Genomic DNA, 27,610 nt, shown 5'->3' with positions numbered 1-27,610 from the left:
TTTTTTATCATTTACCCTATAATTTAATATTGTATTTGTTGAGGAAGGAAGTAATCAAGGCTTTTTTGAGAGAAGGAATGATCTTGTGAATTTGTAGATAACATAAAATCAAATTTCCTCCCTAATTCCAAAATCTCAGTGTGCCGAGAGTGGAATAAGCCCTTGCCAAACATAGGCTTTGACTCCTTTTGGGAGAATGAAGGTTAACTGACAACAGCATGACAAACACTAACTTATGACAGGATGCTGGACTCCTATGGCACAATAAATGCCTGCATAAAATCTGAGGGAAACACCCTCGAGATTAAAGAGAGGCTTCCCCACAGAGAGACGTATGGATAATTTAAACTATAACATTGACCATCACATGTCAATTTTGTAGGACTTTTCCTCTGTCAACTGCTCATTGATGAGGGCTCACGGATAGATCGAAAGATGTGGGCAGCAACGACGTATCCATGTCACAGTCTTTCCCGTGCAAATGTGCACAAGACTCATGAAAAAATTGCATCTGGGCACGCTTTGGGATCACAGGTTGGAGCAGCTTTACAACAACTCTGTGAACTCTTTCCACACTTCTTCCATTGACAGGGGGAGTTTAGGTCTTCTTCCCTGAAATCTGGACTTGAGGATGGCTTAATTGCCAGAATGCCGTGGAAGGAATGCTGTACTCCTTTCCTGAGGCCAAGCCTAAGAAACAGGCACCTCGTGCTGCTCTTGAGATACTCACTCTGCAGCCTACTGACCATATTGTAAGAAAGCCCAAGCAGCCTGGGGAGAGAACCAAGGCTCCCAGCCCTCGGCCCGGCTGAGGACCCAGATAACAGCCCGCATCTGAGTGCAGCATCTTGGAAAGTGGATCTTTCAGCTCCCCATTGAGTAGTCCCAACTGACTCCACATGGAGTTACGACCTTCTCCACTGAGCCTTGCCCACGTGGTCCACCCACAAGCAAAACGAGGGATTGTTGTTCTTTGAAACCGCTACTTCTAGGGTGGTTTGTTACAAAGCAATAGAAAATGGACCCAAGCGGCATTCTCTCTTTCTTGCTTCTTCTTTAGTGAATGATCACCTTATCCCTCATTTCTGGTTGCAAATCTTAATTTGGCAATTTTAAAGTCTTTTTTTTTTTTTGTACTAGCCCTTCATACGTACCAGTCACTAGGCTTGTATCTTGGTTAACCCCCCCGACAACTCGATATGTACTATGTCCATTTTATGGATAAATGAGCTGACCTACAGGCTAGTTCAAGGGCATGCAGTTCATAAGAGATGAGTGGAAATTAAAGGCAGTACCCCAGATCCTGAGCTATTCACTGCTATACTTTATTACTGCTCTTTGGTCTCTAATATCAAGGACTAGCTCAGGACATCTCATTGTTTGCACTGTAGTCCTCTTCTCGATTGACATTCTCTTTGAAACTGAGCCCTTTGTGCCTTATTTGTTGAGCTTTTTAGAAGGCATTTCCTTTAATTATCCCATAAGCAAGAAAAGCCTATAAAATCCCAAGACCTTTTCTCAAATATTACCAACCTCCTCTCAAGCACTGCTATGCACATAGAGACAAAGGGAGAAATCTGGGGCCTGGCTAGTTGTTTTCCTTTATGCTTTAGATGTAAATTGTTGTATTCAGAATGTGACCCCAAAACCAGAAAGAAATCAGACAAAATGATTAGTTGCCTGATAAGCCAGACCCCCAACCCCCCAAACAGGCAACGATTTGAAAAGATACAAAGAGTTGAGGGTAAATTATGCTTCAAATTTCAAAGTATGCCCTTTTATCTAAGATAATTTATGTTCTTATGAACTTTCATGTGCTGCTTATCTTATTTTCAAAGACACAATTAATCTCACCAGGATTGGAACCTCAAACGAGAAGCAGAGTGGACCCACGATCTTTAATGACATAGTCAAATAAAGACAAACAGATTTACATAAAGGAACAGGCATGTAATTATTTCTTTACGCCTAGAGAACTAAACACCACCCTCATTTTAGCCTAAGCTTAGACCAGTATTGGAGGTAAAGAGCAAGAAGTCAAAGATTCAGGGAGGGTCAAAGTCCTTCCCTTGCTGTCCTGGCCTTTGAGCTCTTTTCTTGCCTTTGGTTCAACTCTTTCCTCAACCTAATTGCTTAGTCCTCCCTGTTGGTAAAACCCCCCACTCCCCGTCATCACTCATGCCTCTGTAGTTTAGGAAAAGGTGGAACCCTAGGGAAAAACCAGAATTAAATGAGGTCAGCTCTGCAATCTTGGTAAAAGAAGCTAAGGCATTTCTCTAGGTGCTGGAATGGAACTGAATTCAGAAAAAGTTAGAGGTGAGCATGACATACTATCTGCCATCTGCAGAGATAACACATGCCCTGTTCATATTTTCTTTTTAAAACACCTTAACAAAATACGGTAACACATACATAACATAAAATTTACCATTTTAACTATTTTCCAGTATACAGTTCAGTGGCATCAAACGCAATCACACTGGTGTGCAACTATCACCACCATCCTTCTCCAGAGCTCTTTTCATCTTGCAAAACTGAGACTCTGTCCCCAGTAAACACGAACTCCCCCTTCCCTGACTCCCCCCCAGCCCCTGGCAACCCCGACTCCTTCTACTTTCTGTCTCTGAATTTGACTACTCCAAGTACTTCATATAAGTGGTTTCATACAATATAAAATAGCTTTGAAAAATTAAACATTAACTTCACTTAAAAATGAAAGTATTCACATAAATAATACATATTAGAGAAAACAGCACCTTACAACTTACTTGAGTTGCAGATAATGTGGGATAAGATGGGGTAAGGAGTGAAATCCAGGGGTGGCTCCTTTGAGTCAGAGCAGGGCCTTTGGCCGAGACCAGAGAACAGGGACTTTTTCCCTAGGGTTTTTCCCTAGGGTTCCACCTTTTCCTAAACTACATCTGGCATCAGAAAGAAAGTCACGTTCAAGGGAAAGGAAGCAACTGAATTGTGAAGGGAGATGAAAAGCCTCCTGCAGGCTGATTTCTTCTTTTATTGAGAAAAATACAGCATCTATTCAGAGAAGATAAGAGGATACGCTAAAAACTACTGCTGGCTTTTTCTTCTTTTAGAATAGAGGGCACAAGGAACCACATGCTGACTGCATTCAAAACATACCTCCTTGGAGCTAAGGGACCTGTCATGTTCAGCCTGACATGGCCGGCAGGGCACCGAGCTGCCAGCTTCTGGTCTTGCGGCTTACCCACCAACAGCTATTAGAACAAAAAGCTCACTTGGAAGAGGAGTAAGACATGAATTTTTAAAGCAAAGCAATTTACATTCAAATAATTTCGATCATGAAATGGTAGTAGATAAGGAATTTTTGTGAGAAATTTGGGGCGTGTTGAAGAGAAAGCAACTATTTAAGAAAAAAGAGTCACAATTCGGTTGACTGGCCGCTAGTTACTCTGTTCTACGTATTCTTTTTTTTTAAAGATTTTTATTTATTTATTTGACAGAGCAAGAGAGCACAAGCAGGGGGAGTGAGAGAGGGAGAAGCAGGCTCCCCGCTGAGCAGGGAGCCCGATGCGGGGCTTGATCCCAGGACCCTGGGATCATGCCCTGAGCCTAAGGCAGACGCCCAACCATCTGAGCCACCCAGGCGCCCCTGTCCTACGTATTCTGACAGGCATTAAATAAGCACATTCTAGAAACCATGTTTTTTTTTTTTTTTAAAGATTTATTTATTTATTTGAGGGAGAGAGAGAGAGAGAGAGAGAGAGAGGGGACAGAGAGAGAATATCCAAGCAGACTCCCTGCTGAGCATGGAGCCCAACGCTGGGCTCAGTCTCACGACCCTGAGATCAGGACCTGAGCTGACACCGGGGTGGACACTTAACTGACAGAGCCACCCAGGAGCCCCTCTAGAAACCATGTGAAAAGCGAACATGTATGTGCCCACTGTGTGTGCATGTGAGTGGGTGTGTGTGCGTGTGTGTGCATGTGTGCACGCACACATGCAGATATCACAGACCTGGACGCTGAGCATGGAAAACAGCAGCAGAGCTCACCAGATGTGGCTGCTTGGACAGGGCTTGGTGTGAAATGTGCTGCATAAACCAAGCAAGGAGGAGAAGTGTCCAGAAAACACTTTCTATTTAGGGGCATCTCTCCAACACCGAAAACTAGCCACAGTGTTTGTCTCTACTTCTTCCAGGAATGTGCTTTGGGTAAACCCAGAAACTCTTTGTGTTGTATTCTTAAATATCAGAATTGGGACTGACCAGTGAATATTCTTTTGAAGAATTTAAAATGTAGAACATTTTAAAGTTCTTACTGCTGGGGTGCCTGGGTGGCTCAGTCAGTTGGGCATCTGCTTTTGGTTTGGGTTGTGATCCCAGGGCCCTGGGATCACCGTGTTGGGCTCCCTGCTCAGCGGGGAGTCTGCTTCTCCCTCTCCCTTTGCCCCTGCTTGTGCTCTCTCTCTCTCTCAAATAAATAAATAAAATTTTTTTTTTTTTAAAGTTCGTACTGCTTAGTTCATGATACCAGCTTGGTAGTTTCACATACGTCACAAAATGTATATGCTATGGAGTTTAAGGAATCATTCCAAGTATGTATACAAATACTAGAGGACCCGGGCGCCTGGGTGGTTCAGTTGGTTAAGCGACTGCCTTCGGCTCAGGTCATGATCCTGGAGTCCCGGGATCGAGTCCCACATCAGGCTCCCTGCTCAGCAGGGAGTCTGCTTCTCCCTCTGACCCTCCCCCCTCTCATGTGCTCTCTCTCTCTCTCATTCTCGCTCTCTCAAATAAATAAATAAAATCTTTAAAAAAAAACAAAAAACAAATACTAGAGGACCCTAAGCGACAGAAATACCCCACCTTTCACTACTGCCCCTGATACGCACATTCATTTGCTCTAAGTGCTGGCCAAACATTGGTGCTGCTCTGTCCCTTAGCCCCATACAAACCAAGCGAGCAATTTTGCAAATCAAATTTGTACAAAATCTAAGGGAGAAAAAGCAGAGTATTACAATATTCAAGCCAGGCTTTAATAAGGTCAATAATGCTTTCCCCATTTTCAGTTTTCTAGCCTTTCCATCACTTTCTCCAGTAGTCAAAAGTCTAGAACTCAACATTTTGTAAGAAAAACTTACAAAAAAAATTATTTAGGGGCGCCTGGGTGGCTCAGTGGTTGGGCATCTGCCTTTGGCTCGGGTCATGGTCCCAGGGTCCTGGGATCGAGCCCCGCATCGGGCTCCCTGCTCGGTGGGGAGCCTGCTTCTCCCTCTCCCTCTCCCACTCCCCCTGCTTGTGTTCCCTCTCTCGCTGTGTCTGTCAAATAAGTAAATAAATAAAATCTTTAAGCCAGGATATTTTAGTCTCTGGAACTTTTACATTATAGTTTGAGAATTTACCAAAGGATACTTTTCTTTAGGCAGTGAACCTCATGGCTCATTTCAGAAAGGGTGGGAATAGCCAAGGTCAGAGCAGGATTGCCAAATGAAACCTAGTTCTCTCACTGCCCAGTGGTTGAAAGTATATGGGCCACAGGAGAAGGTGCATCCTCAGAGTGGCACTGGGAGGGAAAGATCAACAGTGAGGGTGACCAGCATAGACAGCAACCAGGTCCTGTTTCGAATTGTGCCAGTAAAAAGCCTCTGTGTGAGGGGGCCCATGAACCAGCTATAACTGGGTTAGAATGAAGGGGGCAGAATGACTACAACATTGATCTTCAGAAGGATTTTTTTGAAGCCCTCCCTACTCAAAGAGAATAAATTCACATTGTTCAGCTCATCCAGGGAAACACACTCCTTACACTAGGGACTCATTTTTTTATTTCCCAAAGTCCAAGCTGATCTGAAGGAGCAGCAGCATTTTAGGGAACTATTCTGACAAGGGTGACTTGAGCTCATCAACACACTTGTGCTCTATTTCAGTCTCTACTCGAGTTTATCGAGCAGCAGTGAACTTGTATTTCAAGATTGATATTCAGAGAAAAAAAAAGTCATTGTCACTGAACAACAGCCTGAATTTTTACTATATGAAAAATTCTATCATATTTTATAGTTAAAATTGCTTTGATTTAATATCCCTTTGCTGACCTAATATCTTGACCCAGTCTCTTTTTACGAATTTTAGCAGGAAAAGAAAATCATCCCACTCCTAAACCTTAGGGGTCTATATTAATGAAAGGGCATAAATGCTTCCCCCCTTCATTCAACAGAGGTGGGTGCCAACTTGAGACAGTCAACGAAGGGAACTTTCAGTGGAAGGCCTAAATTATTTATTTTTTTATTTTTTTAAAAAGATTTTATTTATTTACTTATTTGACAGACACAGCGAGAGAGGGAACACAAGCAGGGGGAGTGGGAGAGGGAGAGGGAGAAGCAGGCTCCCCACTGAGCAGGGAGCCTGATGCGGGGCTCGATCCCAGGACCCTGGGACCATGACCCGAGCCAAAGGCAGATGCCCAACCACTGAGCCACCCAGGCGCCCCTAAATAATTTTTTTTGTAAGTTTTTCTTACAAAATGTTGAGTTCTAGACTTTTGACTACTGGAGAAAGTGATGGAAAGGCTAGAAAACTGAAAATGGGGAAAGCATTATTGACCTTATTAAAGCCTGGCTTGAATATTGTAATACTCTACTTTTTCTCCCTTAGGTTTTGTACAAATTTGATTTGCAAAATTGCTCGCTTGGTTTGCATGGGGCTAAGGGACAGAGCAGCACCAATGTTTGGCCAGCACCTAGAGCAAATGAATGTGCGTATCAGGGGCAGTAGTGAAAGGTGGGGTATTTCTGTCGCTTAGGGACCTGTTCTGCTGGTGTTGTTAATGTGACCCTGTGGTCTACACAGCATCTGTAGCCCTGAAATGAACTCACAGTTCCACTTGCTTTGAAGCAACATGACTCTCTTGCCCATGGGACCAACCAGGTCCAGAGTGGAAAATGGAGAAGTGACAGGGAATCCAGGAGAGGACCCAGGTGACTTCATGTAAGCTTGTCTAGAGCACACTAACCAACTAGTCAATGGTCAGCTTGGTGCAAGGAAGATCAGTTGACGCCCCATGGAGAGAACTGGTCAACTGACTGGGTTTGTTAGAGATTTCGGCCAGTTATTTGGTACCAGGTAGACACTGCTAGAGAAACTACAGAGCTTGATGAATCTATACAAGTCTTTTTAGAACCATAGGAATGGAAAGATACCAAATTTCAGCACCTAATAGAAGCATGTTCTTATTTACTTGCTTCTATAGGAAGAGGGAAATTGTATTTTTTTTAATTTTTAATTATTTATTTGAGAGAAAGAGAGAGCACAAGCGGAGGGACAGAGGGAGAGGGAGAAGTAGACTCCCCGCTAAGCAGGAACCCCAAAGTGGGGCTCGATCCCAGGACCCTAGGATCATGACCTGAGCCAAAGGCAGACACTTAACCAAATGAGCCACCCAGGTGCCCCAGTGGAAAGTTGTATTTTATCTATAGTACTCCCTAAGATATAAAGTGATTATGAAATTTAATCAGCCATGGTGGTTAGACTAGTTATAAAGCAGGATTTCAACCTACAAAAGGGAAAGAGAGCTGTAAGTCCTCTGCATCCCACAGTGTTTGGTTTAGAGATGTTGGACAGAAACTGGAATGCAACTTTTTGTTATTTACAGAAGCTGTCAAAATACATTTTACCAGATCTTAAGCCACCATGGTTGTTTAGAGGTAGATGGCAAATGTCCACATGGAATTTTATTTCAACAAGGAAAATTTACAACCATCAAATCCAGCCAATTGAAAATGTAGTTGATGAAGATATACAAGTCTACTTCATGATCTTATAGGGAAAGGTACCGAAGGCTAACCAGTCTTCTGAGAGGCACTACCCAGACCACAGTTGCTTCTCCCTGGAAGCAACCTCAAAGTAAGAAAGCAGACTTGGTGGTATTAAATGTAGATCCTATAACTTCTGGCAATTTTGTCTGAATGGATTCTACATGCAAAGAGAAAGCACATTCTCTGAATCTACCTTCTGTTAGATTTGTGTTTTCCCATAACCTTTGTCTGTTTTAATTTTTCTTTAGGTATAGAAATGGTTGCTTTCCTCTGACATTTACAAATATAGGTGCCATTGGAACTCACACACTGCTGGTAGAAATTAAAAATGGTGCAGTCACTTTGGAAAGCAGTCTGGCAGTTCCTCAAAACATTACACATAGAGTTCCCATATAACCTAGCAGTTCCACTCCTAGGTATATACCCAACACAAATGAACACATATATCTGAATAAAAACATACACACAAATGTTCATAGCGGTATTATTCAAAGTAGCCAAAAAGTGGAAACAACCTGATGTCCATCAACTGATGGATAAATAAAACATGGTATATGCACACAATGGAATATTAAATGGCGATAAAAAGGAATGAAGTACTGATACCTGGAAAACATTATGCTGAGTGAAAAAAGTCAGTCACAAAAGACCTCCTAACATATGCTTCCATTTATACGAATGTCCAGAATAGGCAAATTTATAGAGACAGAAAGTAAATTAGAGTTTGCTGGAGACTAGAAGTTTGAAGGAGAAATGAGAAATGGGTTTCCTTTTGGGGTAATGAAACTGTTCAAACACTGATTGTGGTGATGGCTGCCTATACTAAAAACCATTGAACTGTATGTTGTTTTTTTTTTTTTTTGCAGTGTCCACTTCTTTTTTTTTAAATTTTTTTATTGTTAGAACTGTATGTTTTAAATTAGTGAATTTTATGGTATGTGAATTATATCTCAGTAAAACTTTTTTTTTTTTTTTTTTTTTTTAAGTATAATGGCCAAGAGAAAAGACCTCCTCCTCTGTGCCCTGCCCTGCTGCGGACCTGCCGGTGGGCCGTTCTCCCCAGCTGGGGCACAGTCCCTGACTGGTTCTTCTGGAGCTTCCCACATGCCCCTCAGCTGTTAGTCCCATCACTCAGTGTTGGAAGCCCACCTTCAACTTGGCCGCCGGCCTTCCCATTCCAAGTTTCTCATCGCAATTTCTCTATATGTTGTCTACCTTGGCTAAAGTGTGAGTCAACCTGTCTGGGTCTCACTTGTACATTACTTAGGTAAAAATCTCTTTGGTGGTGATGATGATGACGGCAATAGCTAATTTAAATCAGTAGCTACATGCTAAGCACTGTTTTTACTACTATTATTAAAATATTCAAATATTGCTTCATTCAAATATTCAAATATTGTTAACTATTGATAAGTTCTACTTTAACCTGTTTAATCCTCAGAACAATTCTATCAAGTAGGCACTCTTTTTTTTTTTTTAAACATTTATTCATTTGAGAGAGAGCGCATGAGCGGGGAGGAAGGGCAGAGGGAGAGGGAGAGAAAGAGAATCTCAAGCAGAATCCATGCTGAGCTCGGAGCCCAACGTGGGGCTCGATCTCATGACCCTGAGATCATGACCTGAGACAAAATCAAGAGTTGGACACTTAGCCAACTGAGCCACCCAGGCGCCCCTACCAGGTAGGTACTCTTATGAACTGCATTTTACAGATGAGGATTCTAGGAGGCACAGAGGGTCACACAGCCATCATGAAGCAGAGCCTGGACTAGAATCCAGACCGAACAGCTCCAGAGCCTCAGTGGTCTATGCTGTTAAACACAACACTTCATTTGCCTTGTCTCCTTTTCAGTGTCTTTATTGAAAGTCCTCATGAGCCAGTCAGGTAACAGAAATGAGAGAAGAGGGCTGCATGTGAGGTGATAGGGAGTGGTGGGGACTGCAGAGCACTGGCAAAGGCACTGCCCTCTAAAGAGGCATCTTCTGTTTCATCCCTACTGAACTGACGGTGGCCATGCAGGAATATGGGCCCCGTAAGGCTGGATCTGCCTTTTCTTTTTTTTTTTTTTTAAAGAAAAGTAAAACTCTAAATTTTCACGTGAAATCTTGTGGTTTTTAAACGTTGACAGCAAATTCAAGGTTAAAAATAAATAAATAAATGGTGTGGGCTACGACCATCTGGATGAAACCAAACAGGTCGGCAGTTTCATTACATCAGAAGCCACAAATTGGGGGTCAGAGGGCAAATTCAGAGGGCATGAATAAATGAATGAATGAAGCAATGAGTTAGGGACTAAAAACAGCCTTCGACAGACAAGATTTGGTGGACCACTTCATTGTCTTCCAACAATCTAAAACTTCCTTAGAACACCATGCTGGGCTTTGGGTTTTCCATGAGGAGGTACAAATGGAAAGACTGAGTTTGAGGAGCTAAGATGGGAGCAGACAGAGCCAGAGGCAAGACTGCAAGCAGCCAGGCGCCCCATCTCTAAAAGACACAGTGACACATGAATGACAAAGCAGAAGGAGATGATGGCTGGAGTTGCCCCTGGGTGGGGTGGGTGGCTAGGACTAACTGGAACACAGAAGCTGCCAGGCAGCTGGGACAAGTGTCAAGCACAGCACAGGAGCTGCTGTGCTCTGATCTCACAAGCAGCCCCTGCAGAAATGAACGGAGCGGGGTCGGGGTGTTCGTGTGCATAGGGGTGGAGGGCCTCACGCTGAGGCACAGCAAGAGCAGGAGCCCACTGCAATTCAGCACCACCGGAGATGGTCCGATGGGTCTCCCAGGAGGGAACACTGTGATAGGAACAAAAATGAGACCTCACAGAGACTGGAGATCACAAAAGAGGTGATCGCTTCTTCCCCTGCATCTGAGCAGGGCCTGGGAGCAAGTCCGCCCTTGTAGGGAGGAGCATTTCATCAACGGTAATATTTAGAGTTGTCGGCGCATGGTGATAGTCAAAAGCAGACTGACTTCTAGAAGGTTTTGTTGTCTTTAAAATTTTTCTGCAGACAATGAACTCATGTTATTGCTTCTATGTGGTGAGACCACTACCCACGTCTCGCTGTGCCACCTCCTTCCTAGGCCCTGTCCTGTCCTGGGGAGGGAAGACGGCCCGGAGACAGCTGACCTCGTGCACTATCCAATCCCGGCATAGTCCACCAGGAGACTGTCACCTATGCCAGGAGACACCTCCTATCAGCTCAATTGTTCATGGAATCCAAACCCCTATCCAGCAGTGCAGCTCCAGAGCTAGATGAAGTCAGATGGAGTGTTGATGAGTGGACGTATAAATCAAGGGCCAGTGTGCTTGCCGTAGATTTCTAGTAGATGCTGTTGGCACTCTCCTTCCCTAGCTGGTGCACCCATCCACCCAGCTCTGGGACTGCTGTTGCTTGGCCTTTCTCCAGGGAAGTGCCCTTGGCTGGGGGCTGGGCACCCTCCCATCCCCACCCTTCACTCTTTGGTAGGTTATGCCTTAATATGTCATGTGCAATGAATCCTTGTTTCTGCTTCCAGGAAACTTGGCCTGAGACCCTCCTGCTATATTTACATATTTGCAACCGCTGCCTCTGTGTGAACTGTCCCAGGTGCCCTGGCTCACCGGTGTCCTGGCCACGCCTCCTGCAATTCTCTTCCCCAGGCCCAGTCACCAGAGAGAGCTTTCTGAAAGGTAGATCTGACCGTGCCATTTGTTTGCTTAAATATTTCAGTAGTAAAATCTGCATTGCCCAGCAAAGCCTGTGAGGTCTTTCTTGCTCAGCCCCCACCCTGCTTCCCCTGCCATGGATCTTGTAACCCACGTCTAGTTGCACAAATGTTCTAGATAGGCTAAACCCAAGCTACTGCCCTGCCTGGAATACCCCTCTTTTCTCCTATTCTGCTCCCTTCTTCTGCCGACTGATTCCAGTCATCCTTCAAAAACTCAGTTCAGACATGTTCTCCTCTAGGAAGTGGTATCTCAGCTCCCCCATCCCAACTGTCCCCAGCTTACTTGCCACTGCGTTGGGTTAGGTGTTCTTCCTCTGAATACACCACATTAGAAGTTGGGATTGTCTGCTTAGTCATGATATCAACTCTCAGGCATCTCTGTGTCCTCAGGACCTAACATGGTGCCCGGCACATACTGGCTTTCAGGAAACGTCTGATGAATGAGTGAACGCTGAATAAGGAACCCACTCAAATGATACCTTCAACCTTCAAGGTAGCCTCGGATGAACAGAGAACATTTCAGGTCAAAGCCCTTTCAAATGCTTCCCTCCTGTCCTGCTACCCGACACTTTTTAGAGTAAATGCAGTCTAGGACAGTTTGGATGGTTAAGATTTGGTCAAAAGCCATTAAGGAAAGTGCATAAAGTCTTGGGAAGACATTGCCTGCTGCCAGAATTTTTGGAAGAAAAGAGAAGCATGCTTATCTTTTGAAGCATTCTTAAAAATCTCACACCATTATACACAATAACTCGGTTTCATAAACTATTTAGCTGAGATTTTCATTCTGATTATAAATAAAGGGAATTATGTACAAAATAGTTTGGGAGAAGTTTCTAGGGAAGTTGGTAGATTTATGTATTAAGAACCGAGACTGATGTCTGCATTATAAGTCACATTGTTTCCGCCAGTTTATTAAACCATTGTTCTCAACTCCTAAGCCTGGCTTATTATCCAAACAAAAAGTAATTTGAAATTTGTGGAGGGAAAAAAGAAAAGGAAGGAAGGAAGGAAGAAGGAAGGGAGGGGGGGAAGGAGAAAGGAAGGAATCATGAACTAGGAAGTTCGTTGTTTCCTGCCACTTCTGTTTTTGTAAAAGTTGCTATATTTACCCATTTAAAGGACATAGCTATGGTCGTCTTCAAAATGCACAGTGAGTGGGTCCTGCCAGGAGGGACTCATCTTTGCAGACCACTTACTACTGACAAGGCCTAGATGAAAACAGAAAGGTTGAGGAGGGGGAGGGAGGAGGCAAAATAAATACAGGGATGGGAGAGCAAGGGGTCAAAAATATACACTAGTGAAAATGTCAAAGTCTGATAATACCCATTGTTGGCAGTGATGTAGGAAAATGGGAATTCTCACGCGCTGAAGGTGGGCGTGTGAATGGGTACAACCATTCTGGAAAACAATTTGGCACTATACAGTAACACTGAACTTGTGCTAGACCTACAGTTCCACTTCTAGATGTCTACCCTGGAGAAACTCCAGAATACGTGCCCCAAACCATGAACAGGAATATACAACAGCAGTGTTGGTCACAGCCAAAAAAAAAAAGTGTTAACAACCCATAGGTCCATTAGCACTAAAGCAGAAAAAATAATTGTGGTCAATCTATTCAGTGGACACCACAGTAGTGATGATTGAAACCACAAACCATAATGTTGAATTAAAAAAGCAAGTTAGAAAAGAAATTATATGCAGTGTGATCCCATTTATATAAAGAGCACACATTGGCAAGAGAAAACAATTGTCATTTACAGGTGCGTAGGCATGTGTCAAAACTATTAAAATAAATCAAAGAAAAGATTATCATAAAATTCCGAATAGTAGCTACAAAGTTACTGGTAATGTTTTATGTCTTAAAGCTGGTGTTCTTTATATTATTACTGTTTAAACCTTACAAATGATTAGATATCCTTTTGTATGTATTATTTATTTATAGTTCTTAAAGAGTTGTCAAAGAAAAAATAAGTAAAGAGAGATGAAGAGTCAGAAGGTCATGGGAAGGTATGTGTGCGGCAGGGGGGGAGGGTCACACATCCGCTGAACTAAGGCAATTGTTCCAGAATAGGGGGTTTCACTTTAGATAGAAAGTTGGAATAGACAGAACTAAAAAGGAAGGGCCCTAAAGCTCATACACCTTAGTCCATAGGCACCCCCTACCCCATCCCAAAGGGTTCAGCCAGCCCTCTCTCCATCTAATCCTGCTGTCTGGTCATTAGTAAATCGTACCCCCCTGGCTCAGTGCTGCTGTGGGCACTTGAACTTGCCTTCACCCCCAAAGCACGCTGAAGCCTAGTCTTTGCTCACTATCTGGGCCTGTATCGAGAGACGCCTGGTATTTGCCAGGTCCTGGGTGGATTAAAATCCTCCGGTGGCTGTAACACCTACAGGATACAGTCCATGCTCATGCTCTCCGCTATTACTATGCCTTCATACTATTTCCCTGCCTCAAATGTCATCCTCACATTCCAGCACTCTATGGAGCCCTCTTAGGATAACCAGATGTCACCCCCAGAGGAGTGAGGAGTGATCACCCCATCTCTCCAGTCAGCTCCATCTTCTGGGCCCATACAGGTCCTGGTGTCTGCCACTAGCACATAGAGCACTTAGCAATTGGTATAATTAACTGAGGCCATGGTTCCATCCCCATTAGACTCTAAGACATTCAGAATGAGAATCTTTGTCTATTTATCTTTTTTGCCATGGGTAACATTCAAAGTATCAATCAACTGGGACTCTTGGGCAATACTCAATTAGAGTGGCTCTAAGGCTGCGGCTGTGTCCTGCAGATGCCTCCCCCAACCCCCCGATTGCAAGGTTTTAATAGTTGTTGAATCACTGAGAGGTAGCAGGGAGGGCAGGACAGGGGCCAGGGCAGCTGGGATGGAGAGAGGGGAGCCCGGGACAGTATGTATTTCCCAGCCAGTACAGAAGTATTAACAACTGGCACGGCCATTATAGATCTCTATCTAACAGCTCAATATCCATTTTTTCTATCTCTAGAGACAGGTGGTAGGTATTTAATAAATATTTAGTGACAAAAAAAAACAAGACATAGCTTAAATTACAACTGGAATCTTTAACTATTTTTCCAATAAGACAGAGGTGAGGAATCTGAGATTTGGCTTGGGTAGTGACTTTCTGTTCTCTCTGCTTTCTCATCCAAAATGGAGATTGGTTAATGGATGGGCATGGGATCCAAGTTGGTCCAACAAGACTCAATTCTGGGACTTTTGCTTGAACATCCCCAATCCCTCCAACCCCTCCAACCCTTGTTGCCAATAGTATTTGAAGCTCCTGGCAGCTTTCTTACCCCCATGATGGGGGAGCCTTTTGTGAAAGAAGCCTGCAGAGAGAGAAGCAGAACCAAGAAATGGAGAGAGGCAGGTTCTTGCAAGCTGACTTAAACCCTTAGACCCAGGCATGACTGAAGATCCACTTTGCACCTCTCAGTTAAATGGCCCAATAAATTCTCTTTCTTGCTCATGATATTTTGACATGGGCTTTTGCTTTTGTGTTGTCTTTTTAAAAAAATTTTTTTAAAGATTTTATTTATTTATTTGAGAGAGAGAGAGCACAAGCAGGGGGAGCAGCAGAGGGAGAAGGAGAAGCAGACTCCCTGCTGAGCAGGGAGCCTGATGCAGGGCTTAACCCAGGACCCCGGGATCATGACCTGAGCCGAAGGCAGATGCTTAACCTACCGAGCCACCCAGGTGCCCCTTGTTTTGCCTTTTCAACTATAAGTCCAGTCTAACTCAGCTATAAGCATAACCTGCCATTAGTAAAATTACAAATCTAAGTTCCTATATGCATATCCCTTAACTTTTCACGATATGACATTTTGGTAGTTCATCTTGGTAACTCACCTTTCACCAAGGAAAACGTTGGATAGATTTATAAATGAGGGAAAGTCCAATGTTTTCACGACAGGATAGGCATGGATGGGAATAAGCAAAGTGTCATCTCCCTAAAATTAATGGGGGGGAAAAAGTCAAGTTTACCATACTGGAAGCTATAATTTTCAAAAATGAATTTCTAGATACTTTATTTCTTATGTTGTTTTCTATCACTAAAAAACATTTCCTTAAGAAACCTGAGGGCTTACATATAGCATTAGAAATATTGAGCTTTCCTAAGTATAAACAAAGTGCAAGAAATTTTAAGTACATTTCCTTGAAGTGATATTCACTATTATCCGGGAAAGCTAAAGATAATGATGCCTTCATGTAGATACAAAGACAGTAATCTACCTGCTTCTATTTGAGAAAATTATAAGCAAACACAATCTGTAGTAGCCTGAGAGAAACAGAAACCATCAGAGAGTCAGCTGATCCAGATAGCACTGAATAGTTAACCATGAACTGACATCAGGCACAGAGGCCTGCTGGCCATCTTGCTTAATATTTGACCTCAAACAAGACCCCTCCAAGCCTTGTTTCTTCCTTTGCAAAATGGGAATACTTCTGCCTTATTTTAAAGGTATTTTTAAGCGGTGCCTGGGTGGCTCAGCTAGTTAAGCATCTGCCTTCAGCTCAGGTCCTGGGATCGAGTCCCGCATCAGGCTCCCTGCTCAGCGTGGAGTCTGCTTCTCCCTGTCCCTCTACCCCCGCCCCCCGCTCATGCTCTCTCTCTCTCAAATAAATAGATAAAATCTTTTTTAAAAACTTAAAACATTTAAAAAAATAAAATAAAGGTATTTTTAAGAATCAAGGCAGATGATGGCCCAAAACTTTTTGTTTTTAGTTTAGCTTTTCAATTTTCTTTTTAAAGATTGAAACTCATTGGTTACCAAAGCATACTCTTCCATTCTAGTTTTGAAAAATTAAATTTAGTTCCCCTTAAGGCTTCTCAACTTGCAAGAGCCGGGACCTAGGAGAGCAAAGGGAAGCATAGGGGGAACCGTTTGAAGAGAGGGATTGACAGCATGGAGAGCTGGCCGTGGCTGGAGGCTGCAGGATGAATTCCACGACCTAGAAAAGCTCACAGGGACTTACACGGCCCAGCCATCTGGGGTCAGGCCACCCAGGCTCCTACCTCCCTGCAGAGCCCCAGGGCTGCCTCTGAGGACATTCCCACATGACACCATCCAGTCCCTGGGTTTGTAATCACAATTCAGGGGTCCTGCTAATTTGGTAGCCTAGCACTTAAAGGAATTTGTTTAAGCTATTTGAAAAAGTCTTTATCAACTCTTAGCACGTCATGATAAGTAAGGTTTCTGGGCCAGGGCAGGCAGGAAATCTGAAGCAAATGATATCTCATGGCTCTGCCCTGGTTCTTGATGGCTCTCACACCCGGGACCCACGTCACTGGACATGGACCCTCCATGCCACTCACGCTGGCTGCCCAAGGAGCACACGTGCTGGGTGAGAAATTTCACACTTAATGTTCCATTTCCCTTTGTTCTTCCCTCAGGATATAAGTTTTGACATCGTCCTGTCCCTTACCCCTAAAAAACCAATTTTAAAAAAACTTACCTTACAGTGAACCCGAATGCAGTCATAATAGTATCGCCACTCATCTGGAGAAAACGTAATGGTGACTGTGAGGGACAAGCCGGGGACAAGGCAGTGTTCCTAGAAGACAAGTGGGCCATGGTGACAGCACACTACACATCAGTCCCAAGCAGACCCACCACACAGAAAGCCACAACCCAACAGAGAACACCATGGTGAACAGGCAACCAGGCCATGCTTACCTTTTTCACATACTTGATCTGAAAGTATTTGGTTTGAGGGGGTAAAATATGCACATGTACATCTTCATTGGAAATATTGACCAGATACTGTGAGAGAAAGAGAAGCACTCAGAGAAAACATTGTTTTAGCTCTCTGCATATTCACCTCATTTATCTCTCTTCTTGTACCTAAAGGGATTTGAAGAGATAGAATTTATTGTTTAACTTTTAGAAGATCTGAAATGCATCATATATCATTTAAAGAATAATAAAATAAACACAGCACTACTTAAAAATTTTTTTAAATAGGTTCCATGCCCAATGTGGGACTTGAACTCACAACCCTGAGATCGAGAGTCACATGCTCTACCACCTGAGCCAGCCAGGTACCCTGAAAACAACACCCTTTAAAGGATAATAAAGCATACCCAAGTGCCTTCTGCCCAGATTAGGGACTTTACCAGAGCCTGCAGCCCCCAGACTGTATCTCATCTACACACCCCTTGTCCCCAATCCTGACCAGTTAACACGTGTGCCTTTTTTGAAAAACAAAACAAAACAAAAACTGCCAGTTATTCTGCTAGCAAAAAGTGGGTTTATTCAGGAACAGCGGAGAATTGCAAACTAGGACAAGTGGGTTGCTGCAAAACCATAGACAAGTCCCAGACCAAGGGAGACACATGGGGGAAGGGAGTGGGGATTATTATAAACAAAAAGTCCATTGCAGTAAATTGGGAGTTTGAAGTATAAGGACTTTTCAATGGCTGAGCTGTGACTGTCTCTCATTGGCTGGGCTGTTGCCAGGGCAGAAGGAAAACCTTCCTTCCTCCCACTGGGGTAATACAGCAGTACCTAAAGTATGGACTTGCAAGGTACATCTCTTCTTATTGGGTCTGTAATCACAGAGGAGTGGTGGGGTGTGACAGCCAACCAACTCCAGTATGAACCAGGTTTCCTTTCATTAATGAATTTTCACAACTCCATTTCATCCTGTGATTCAACTAAAAAGTCAGCCACCCACCAACTCCCACAATTTCTCAAATTATACGCCACCTATCCTGGGGACCGGTGACACTAAGGTGGTCAAAAAATCAGGAAAAAGTGTGGCTAGGGCAGCCTGCAATCCATCCCTGGGGCAAATGGAAAAGAAGTCAGAAGTCAGGAGTTCTCCTATGGTGACAGAAGGCCACCCCTGTGAGGCAGGACAACCTGCTGCATAAATTAACTGTGTCTCTAAATAGAGGATTTTTTCCCCCTCTGCTTGAGATGGGACCAAGAACCTCGGGATCTGGGGATCTGGGCTTCATCTGGGCCAGGGGACAGTTAAGAAGCCTTTGGTTTCCAAAGTCCAGGCCAGAGGCTGGACCTGTCATGGGGCCCATTGCCCAAGGCCTCATGGTCATTGAAGCCCAAAATTAAAATTCAGATGTTATTTCCTGATGAGGTTACAGTGGTGTTTGCATTTGTTAAAAGTTCTTATTTGTCACCTGTGAACATTCCTAAAGTGACCCTGTTTTGGCATATCTTTTCTTTTTTTATATAAGCTAAAAGCCTTAAAAAAAAAAAGTTCTCCAGGCTGCTCTGGAACACCAAAGGGCCCTGCACAGGGGCAGTATTGGTGAAGGGGTGTACTCCTGGGGCCCTACCCACAAGATGGTCCTTCCAAGAAAGACTGGGAGGGACAGGTATGCTGGGACCCAGGATGCCTGGGGCCTGTGCCCATCACACCCAGAATCCTGGGGTGGTGGGACCTGCTGCGGATGGGGAGGTAGCCACGAAGCCCCAGGGCCTGGAAGCCTTGACAGAGAACTCTGTCCCCATCCTTGTCATCAACGGGGACCCTCAAGTTGGAGGCCTCGAGTCAGAGTCCAGGAAGAACTGGGAGGAGAGGCAGTGATATTGGCTGTCACTTAAAAAAAAAAAAATCCAGTAAGGACAGGGCAACAAACAAGGGTGTCGGGACTGCTTTTAATATGTACCCCAAGGGTGCTTAACCTTAGAAGAAATCAATAATCTGCACTCCCGGAGTACTCAGTAGACACTGCAAGATCCTAATCCAGAGTCCATACTCTAGAGGTGGCTACTCAGAGCATTTCAATCCTCCTCATTGAACTGGTACTAGAAGGTCTACAATATTAGCATACAGGATGTTCGGGATAGATGTACTAACTAGAACTTTCATACAGGCATTCCCGCTCTTAAACCAAAGGGATCTGAGAATCTGGTAAGCACAGAACCCAGTATCCTTTAGAGTGACCTTCAAAGATGCAGGGCTCCCTTAGGTCTTGCGTTTTGCACAGCACAAAAAAATTCTGTCAGCCAGGTGGAAGGTTGGCCAATCCTACCAATGGATGCCACTACATCTGCTGTCAGCAAAGCTCCCTTGCAAGGAGTCATGGCTAGGCCTTCCTGGAGATAGCCAAGTATGATCATTCTTTTTTGCCTGCATGCTAGCAAGTGTCATATGCATGGCAGAATTTCTTCTCGGACCTGTTTTCATCGCCGCAGATATACCTGGTAGCAAGGCTGCTGGGTGGGGACCTTTGGCTCCCACCTCCCATCAGGGTCAGATTCTCAATATCTACCTGACAGTTAGAAATAAGTTCGTGGGTTTAGGTCAATTTGCAACAAGCAGTGTCACGGGCTGAAGACAAGAGGTCTGTGTTCAGCAAAGCCACTGAGCCGGCTCAGATGTTCCAGTATTCCTGAATGGTCCCAAGGGAGGAGACAGGAGCTGGCTCTCCAGACTGGAGATGCAGCCAGCACCTGTGGGTGATGGCTGGGCCACATCCTGATTAAAAAAAAAAAAAATAGAAACCTGACACTTCCTCCAACCTGAGTGTGGCAGAACAAATTCAAACATGCCCACTACTCATTTGCAGGACGAGCGCTAGAATTCAGTAGATAATATCTACATTGTCAAATGAATAAAAAATTACCAATAAGGAAATACTGAATTCATTTCTTAAAGAATTAAACAACATAGGGGCACCCAGGTGGCTCAGTCAGTTAAGCATCCAACTCTTGATTTCAGCTCAGGTCAGGATCTCCGGGTTGTGAGATCGAGAGCCTGGTGTTGGGCTCCAAGCTGGGCATGGAGCCTGCTTAAGATTCTCCCTCTCCCTCTCCCTCTGCCCCTCCCCACTACCCCCCCCCCCTGCTCTCTCTCTCTCTCTCTCTCTCTCAAAAAAATAAATAAATAAAATAAAAATAAAAAAATTAAAGGGGCGCTGGGGGTGCTCGTTGGTTGAGCCTCCGACTCTTGATTTTGGTTCAGGTCATGATCTTGGGGTCCTGGAATCAAGCCCCACATCCAGCTCCACACTCAGCGGAGTGTCGCTTGGGGGTTCTCTCTCTCCTCTCCTTCTGCCCCTCCCCCAGCCGGCTTGTGCGAATACACTCTTTCTCTAAAATGGATAGATATATCATTAGAAAAAATTTTAAAAAAGAATTAAACAACATAGATCCCATTCATGATAATAAAAGATGTTATTATTTGGCTACATTTGGGGGGGTGTTAAAGGCTGCAATAGGGAATAGAAAACTAATATCATTATTTCAGAAAGCCTAAAGAAACTGTTAATTTATGTGAGCTAAGGCTATACGGGCTAACAACTTTGTTTTGGGTTGGCAACATCAACAGTGGTTGTCTCATGAGAAACCAAACTAATTATTTACTTAAGATATACAGTTTTCCAGACAAACAAAATCTTTCTGCAGAGGGGAAAAAAGAATTTAAGAGGTCTTTGTTTTGAGAAACTTGGGAACCACTCTTTCAAATTTTAAAGTAAGTCAAAGCATTGATCTCACTATGAATCCACGTAAAATGCTTTAAATCCTTTAACCAGATCTGGATCAATCTCAAATGTTAATGAACAATTTATCGTGGTTTTAAACCCACATTCAATCATTCCATTCTTGGGCAATTTGCATAGTTTCCTGTAACAAAACCAAGATAAAAGCAGAGCTGGATTTTCCCCTTTGTTTGGCAAGAATCTCAAGGTAATTGCCTTAGGCTTCCGCTTAAATTTGCTGGTGGATAAAGGAGGCTGACCCTCCCAAGATCTCCCAGAATGTTATTAAGATGAAATCATTTTGTACTTTTATCCGTGCCTGCTTGTTATAATGCCTGATAGAAGCAGTATGTTTATTTAGACTTTACACTGTATTTACTTGGAGTGAGTGAGTCTTCATCAAAGCACTGTCTTCCAATAAAGTGAACTCAGTGTCATTCACAAGTGTTTACTGAGTGCCTGCTATGTGTTAGGCATCATACTGTATCAAAGAGATGGTCTCTATTCTTCAACAGAATGAAGCTTTTATCTCCCTTGCCAAACCCTACGATCCAGGTAAACCAGATTGTACACTAGTGTCCAAATATGTAACATGCACCTTGGACCTCTCTCAACGACTTCCTTTATGCCCTGAATATCTTCTGCCCACTTCTCTTTCCTTTTGGGCTATCTCAAGTGGCTTCTCCTCCACAAACTTTTTTTTTTTCTTTAAGGTTTTATTTTTAAGTAATCTCTCCACACTATGTGGGGCTTGAACCTACAACCCAGAGATCAAGAGTCACATGCTCTACTGACTGAGCCAGCCAGAAGCTCCCATAAGCTTTTTTTACATCATGACCCATAAGCTCCTGATCTAAAGATGTTCAACATCCTTATTTATTAGGGAAATGCAAATAAAACATGCAAATAAAAAAATACAAATAAAATAGTGAGTTGAGCAGACAGCTTCTCCTCTGGTGTCCTGCCTGCCACTTCCTTGTGGTGTATTCAGTAAGCTTCTCTCTCCTTTAAAAAAAAAAAAAATAGTGAGGGGCACCTCGTTAAACATCTGCCTTCGGCTCAGGTCATGATCCCAGGGTCCTGGGATCAAGCCCCGCATTGGGGTCCCTGCTCGGCGGGAAGCCTGCTTCTCCCTCTCCCACTCCCCCTGCTTATGTTCCCTCTCTCACTCTCTCTCTCTGTGTCAAATAAATAAATAAAATCTTAAAAAAAAAAAAACAGTGAGTTGAATGGTGGCCTCAAGAAGTTATGTTCACATCCTAACACCTGGAACCTGTGAATGTGACCTTATTTGGGAAAAGGATCATTGCAGATGTTAAGTTAAGGACCTTGAGATGAGATCATCCTGAATTAGCCAGGTAGCCTTAGTCCAATGATGTATCCTTTTAAGAGAAGAGGAGAAGATACAGAGTCAGAGAAGGCCATGTGAAGGTAGAGGTAAAGAGTGGAGTTATGTGGCCATAAGATAAGCCAAGAAACACCAGCCAGAAGCTGCCAGAGGCAAAACAAGATTCTCCCCAGAGACTCTGGAGGGAGCACAGCTCTGCCGACACCTTGATTTTGGACTCTGGCCTCCAGAATAAATTTCTGTTTTTTTTAAAGATCCTCAATTTGTGGTTATTTGTTATAGCAGCCATAGAAAACTAACACACCATACAACCCAACAATTCTACTCCTTGGTATATATCCAAGAGAACTAAAAATATGTCCACACAAAAATATATACAAATGTTGATAATAGTTGATAATATAATAGATAATAATATGATAATAATATCATAAATATTAATATGATAATATGCATAATAGCATCAAAGTTGACACCCAAATGCCCATCAACTGATGAATGGATAAACAAAACGTGGTAGAACCATACAATGGACTAGTATTCAGTCCCGAAAAGGAATGAAGTACTGATAGACGATACAAGGTGCCTGGGAAACATTATACTAAATGAAAGAAGCCAGTCACAAAAGACTACATGTTATAAGATTCCATTTACATGAACTGTCCAGAAGAGTTAAATCTATACCAACAAAAACCCAATGAGTTGTTGCCTAGGGTAGGAGTAGACTGGGTAGGGGAATAAGGATAGCAAGGGAGCTGGGGGCTGGGGAGTGAACTGTTTATTCATTATATTCATTATTTATTATAAACAATGAGCAATTATGAAAGATAATTATTTTAGATCTACCCAATCACCATTGAGACAGCAAACCTAATACCAGGAAAAGTAAGCTCCAAAATCACTTATTAACCTTGATCTTTCATGCTGTGTTCTAAGAAACGCATCCTTGCAGGTTGATGGGTGGATTTCCTAATCACCATTTTAAATCCTAACCCTTTTCCTGAGGGGCAACACTTGGCACCTAACAGGTTTCTCTCTGGGTTTATTCTCTCTACCCACTTCGATGCACTAAGATGCATGGAAACGGCATCCTTAGTTTGCGGGGAGTGCCTGATAGAAACCTAACTTCACTTCCTGACAGCATTAGCATTTCTCAGCTTCTTTCCCCTCTCCAAAAGTAGAGAGTCTTGTGGTGGCCGGTGACAGAGCCAGAGGGGGAACGTCGTGTACAAAGCCAGAGTCTCGGAGGGCTCACGGGAAGGGAGCCTGCCTCTACCCCTCTCCAACCATGCGTAGAGGTCATTTTGCTCAGATCCAGAGCCCAGTGGGAGTAGTTCTGAGATGTCCTGCTCAGTGTGACTTTAGGGGATCGATGTGAGGTCACCGAGCTTGTACAGGGGATTTAAATGTTAAGGTCCCGGGGCGCCTGGGTGGCTCAGTCGGTTAAGTGTCTGATTCTTGATTTCAGCTCAGGTCATGATCTCAGGGCTGTGAGGTTGAGGCCCGTGTTGGGCTATGGGCTGGGCATGGAACCTGCTTAAGATTCTCTCTCTCCCTCTCCCTCTGTCCCTCCCCACTTCCTCTCTTAAAGCAAAACAAAACAAAACAAAACAAAACAAAACAAAACAAAAAACTGTTCAGGTCCTGAATAAGCATAGCGTCAGGAATGCTGTAGCCACCTGAGCCCACCTGCAGGTCAATGAAGGGGACCCAGGAAGCTCCGTGTGGACTGCAGTCCGTCCTTTCAACTGCCCCTTCTGAAGCCTGTCCAGTGGAACTGACCCTTGCCACCCAGGCCTGGCTAGAATCTCTCTGGCCAGAATGGCTAATTTAGGCATGGGCATCAGACCCGAGCAGGTGAAAGAGAACACCTACGGAAGCCTCCTAGGAAAGGGATACCCCTTTCCCTGGTGGTGTAGGCTTGGAGCAAGCAGGCCCTGGTTTGGAAGAAGGCAGCTTAAGAGTGAAAGTCAGTCCCTATCACTTACTAGCTATTGAACCTTCTGGAATCCTGGTTTCCTATCTATATAATGAGAATAATAGTACAACCTCCACAGAGCGAGGGTAAGGACGAAATCGAATCATGTGAGACACGATCATTGTGACACCGCAAGCACAGTTGCTAGCCCCTAAGAGTCAGTCAGCAATGACACCTGTTTGGAAAGAATGCCATGAGGAGCCTTTGGCAGGGGGCAAGTAGCTTGTCCAAGGACACTGGTGTGGCTTTAAAATTTCTCATCCTAGAACCACCTTTCTGGCCCAACTTACATCGGTGCTTCTGCGGATGCTGCTGCACTTTAAATGAATGAGTAATATAAATGCAGAACACTCATGTCATTTCATTACTATGATTAATTACCCCACTTAAAAAATACCTACCAGAATCTGTTGGTGTTGTTTTTCTACTTTGTAGCCTCCAAAATGCAGTATGCCAGGTTTTGCCTGTATGACCTTATTGTTCAGAACTTTTGCATAAATCTCTATAAAAACAATGTAGATAAGTACACCATGAGATGAGACATAAAATATTAAATAAATGAAGATCCTATTAATGTGGGCTCCCTTTAATTTAGGATATTTTAAGCCTATGAAAACCTCAGACAGAGGGTACAGATGTCAACAAGATTAATGATCTATGCCAAACAAACTGTACTGTTTCTCCCTCTATTTTTACACATCGTTTGGGAGATATTATCATCACAGTACAAATTCACATGGATTGTTTATTACCCACTAAAATACTCTGCTCTTCACATTTTGTACAAGTCTTCATCCTAAAACACGAGCTTGCACGAGCACGCACCCTAACTTTGCTGCTCTGTATCACACCGAGATGACTTGTGATGTAATGAATACGCAGTTCAAAGAATCCAAACATCAAGTGTTTAGTTTCATTACCGGGTATTTACCTGTTATCATTGGATTTCCTCCAAATAGAATTACAATGTGATAGAATAATCGCAGAGCTCTGAATAATTATCGCTCTGGACAGTAAAGTCTCCAACTGCTATTAGCGTAATGTGAATGTCTTTTTTTTTTTCCCTTCCAGTTCTGAGAAGAAGGTTAAAACAGCTGATTTCACAAAAGTGTCCAGGTCTACAAAACTTTTCCAAGCTCTTTATGAGGCAGGAGCTGAGATGTGTAGAGGAGGCACCGAGAACCTGTTGGTGTTGTTTTTCTACTTGGACACAATTGAGACACAATTGTCTCTGTGCCTTTGGTGCTTACGTCAGGCATTTTGCTCGTAATCCTCACTCCAGGCCTATGCAGTGGTATTATTTCCATTGTACAGGTGAAGGAGCTGAGACTCAACAGGATCAAACAACCTGCCCACAGCCGGTAGTTAAAAATCAAACCCCGGTCTGTCCGATTCCAACCACTGAACTGCCTCCCTCAATACGAATGCACTGTTCAGTTTCTTAAAAACGATGACCTTTCACCTTTGGCTATCACCAAACCCCGTGAGCCACAGACACCCTCCCTCATTGCTTAGCCCACTGTGATTCTTGTAAACATCTGAAACAATTGGAGCTCTTGCTCTTCACCAAGTGACCTGACATGCTGACATTGTCATCAGCTTTGGGCCAAACCGAAGAGGGCTGGAATAGGGTCCGGATGGTTGTTTCTGGGGGATGGGCAATCTCTATACGTTATTAGATCATTTTTTAAGTATTGAAATGAACATTATTTGGTAGTTTTTTTTTTTTTTTTTTTGACAGAGAGAGACAGCAAGAGAGGGAACACAAGCAGGGGGAGTGGGAGAGGGAGAAGCAGACTTCCTGCTGAGCAGGGAGCCCGATGTGGGGCTCGATCCCAGGACCCTGGGATCATGACCCGAGCCGAAGGCAGATGCTTAACGACTGAGCCACCCAGGCACCCTTTGGTAAAGTTTTTAAATGCCGAACATTTTGCTTTTGTTTTTAGTGCCACAAAATAGACCTTAAAACAGGTATTTTTCTGTTAATGCCCAGAAAGAGTCGAGTACACTAATTTGCACTCAGTAAGTTCTACGGTGACGAAAGAGCCACACCCAAATACCACATTTCCAGCATTTGCGATAGGCCTTGAAAGATGAGTCAGGAGCAGCCTAATGTGATGGCAGAGAGCTGCAGACCGGGCGACCATGACTGAACACCACCTCTCCACCCACCTGTGCCACCTTGGGGAATTCCTTTGACCTCTCTGAATCTCAACTTCCCCACCGGTAAGATAAAAGTAGAACGTTGATGTTGTGTGGATTAAGCGAGAATAATGTAGGCAAAATGATTAGCCTCTTACAGAATCACTACAGGATTTTACTAGGCTTTCCACGTGCATGGCAGGGAAGGGATGTGCACAGAAAAAGGCAAGAAGTTATAAAGCGCATGTGGTCTTGAAGGAGGAGTAACGGTGTGACTGGAGCTGGGGATGAGTGGTGCACAGTGTGGGGATGGAGCTGGGTGGACAGGCTTGCCTCCACAGCAGAGGGGGCCAAATGTCAAGTGAAGGAATTGCAACTCTCCTCCAAATGCAAGGGAACCACTGAGAGTATCTTAGCAGAATAGGGACAGGGCCAGCCATGACTGCACAAAGGAAACTGATGGAGTATGAAGGGTGGCCCCGGGGAGAGCACCAGGATATCCTAGTGACCTTGCTGAGGATGAAGAATAAGGCAATGTGGACAGATGGGTAAGACATTTGAGGAAGTAGAAGCAACAGAACTTGGTGACTCACTTACACCACAAGAATCCATCACATGAGTGGATGGACCTAAATAGAACCATTTTTCTTAATAATAAAAGCTATTGTGAGCCCATAAAACAATATAGAGAAATCAGCACCAAAAATCCCTTTGTGCTTTCTGGACTTCGGATCCTCTGGGAAGATGTAAATTGTAAAGCAAATCTCTTTTCTACTCACTTACTTGATTCTAGAAGGTGATTAGGTACTTCTCTTCTTTTCTTAGGCTCCTCCACTAGGCTCTTCAAAAGTAGGGGGGATATGTTAGTAAATGGTTCTTCAGCATTACTTAGCTCTCTGCTGGGGGTTTTCACCACTGCCATTTTATCATGAAAAATCGAGTCTTCTTTTTAGAGCCAAAGGTCATTTCCTGGGTTAAAAACAACAACAACAACAACAAAAAACAGTAGCAGTATGAGAAACCACACACATTTTTTTTTTTTCCTCCATCTTTGACAAATGTACCTCTGTGACTGTGTGGACCAGGCCCTCCCTGCCTCCCTGCCCCTCCCAGCCATTCCATTCCCACACAGGGATGTCCCATTAATCTTGTGTCACACATCACAACCCAATA

General features: G+C 43.7%; 1 protein-coding gene and 1 non-coding gene across 3 annotated transcripts in view; both read right to left on the bottom strand.

The window, feature by feature from the left end:
* Nucleotides 1-27,610, bottom strand: part of CFAP221 (cilia and flagella associated protein 221) — a 92,442-nt gene that overhangs the window by 63,472 nt on the left and 1,360 nt on the right. Inside the window, exons 2-7 of one of the 2 annotated variants that reach the window (XM_073885074.1) lie at nt 27,221-27,406; nt 24,697-24,797; nt 17,197-17,283; nt 16,976-17,074; nt 15,368-15,468; nt 14,815-14,847 (exon numbers count right to left, since the gene is read on the bottom strand). In XM_073885074.1, coding sequence (XP_073741175.1) covers nt 14,815-14,847; nt 15,368-15,468; nt 16,976-17,074; nt 17,197-17,283; nt 24,697-24,797; nt 27,221-27,359 — 560 coding nt within the window. In that variant the 5' untranslated portion in view covers nt 27,360-27,406. The remainder of the gene's footprint in view (nt 1-14,814; nt 14,848-15,367; nt 15,469-16,975; nt 17,075-17,196; nt 17,284-24,696; nt 24,798-27,220; nt 27,407-27,610) is intronic. The other variant, XM_025855131.2, reaches the window with a different exon arrangement.
* On the bottom strand, nt 17,491-17,563 carry TRNAE-CUC (transfer RNA glutamic acid (anticodon CUC)). The gene has a single exon. It is a non-coding gene; the product is annotated as a tRNA-Glu (tRNA).

This window comes from Callorhinus ursinus, unplaced genomic scaffold (assembly GCF_003265705.2).
Source record: "Callorhinus ursinus isolate GAN/ISIS: 27379988/994484 unplaced genomic scaffold, GSC_fseal_2.0 scaffold2, whole genome shotgun sequence".
Lineage (NCBI taxonomy): Eukaryota > Metazoa > Chordata > Mammalia > Carnivora > Otariidae > Callorhinus > Callorhinus ursinus.
This window is presented reverse-complemented; position numbering and strand designations above follow the sequence as displayed.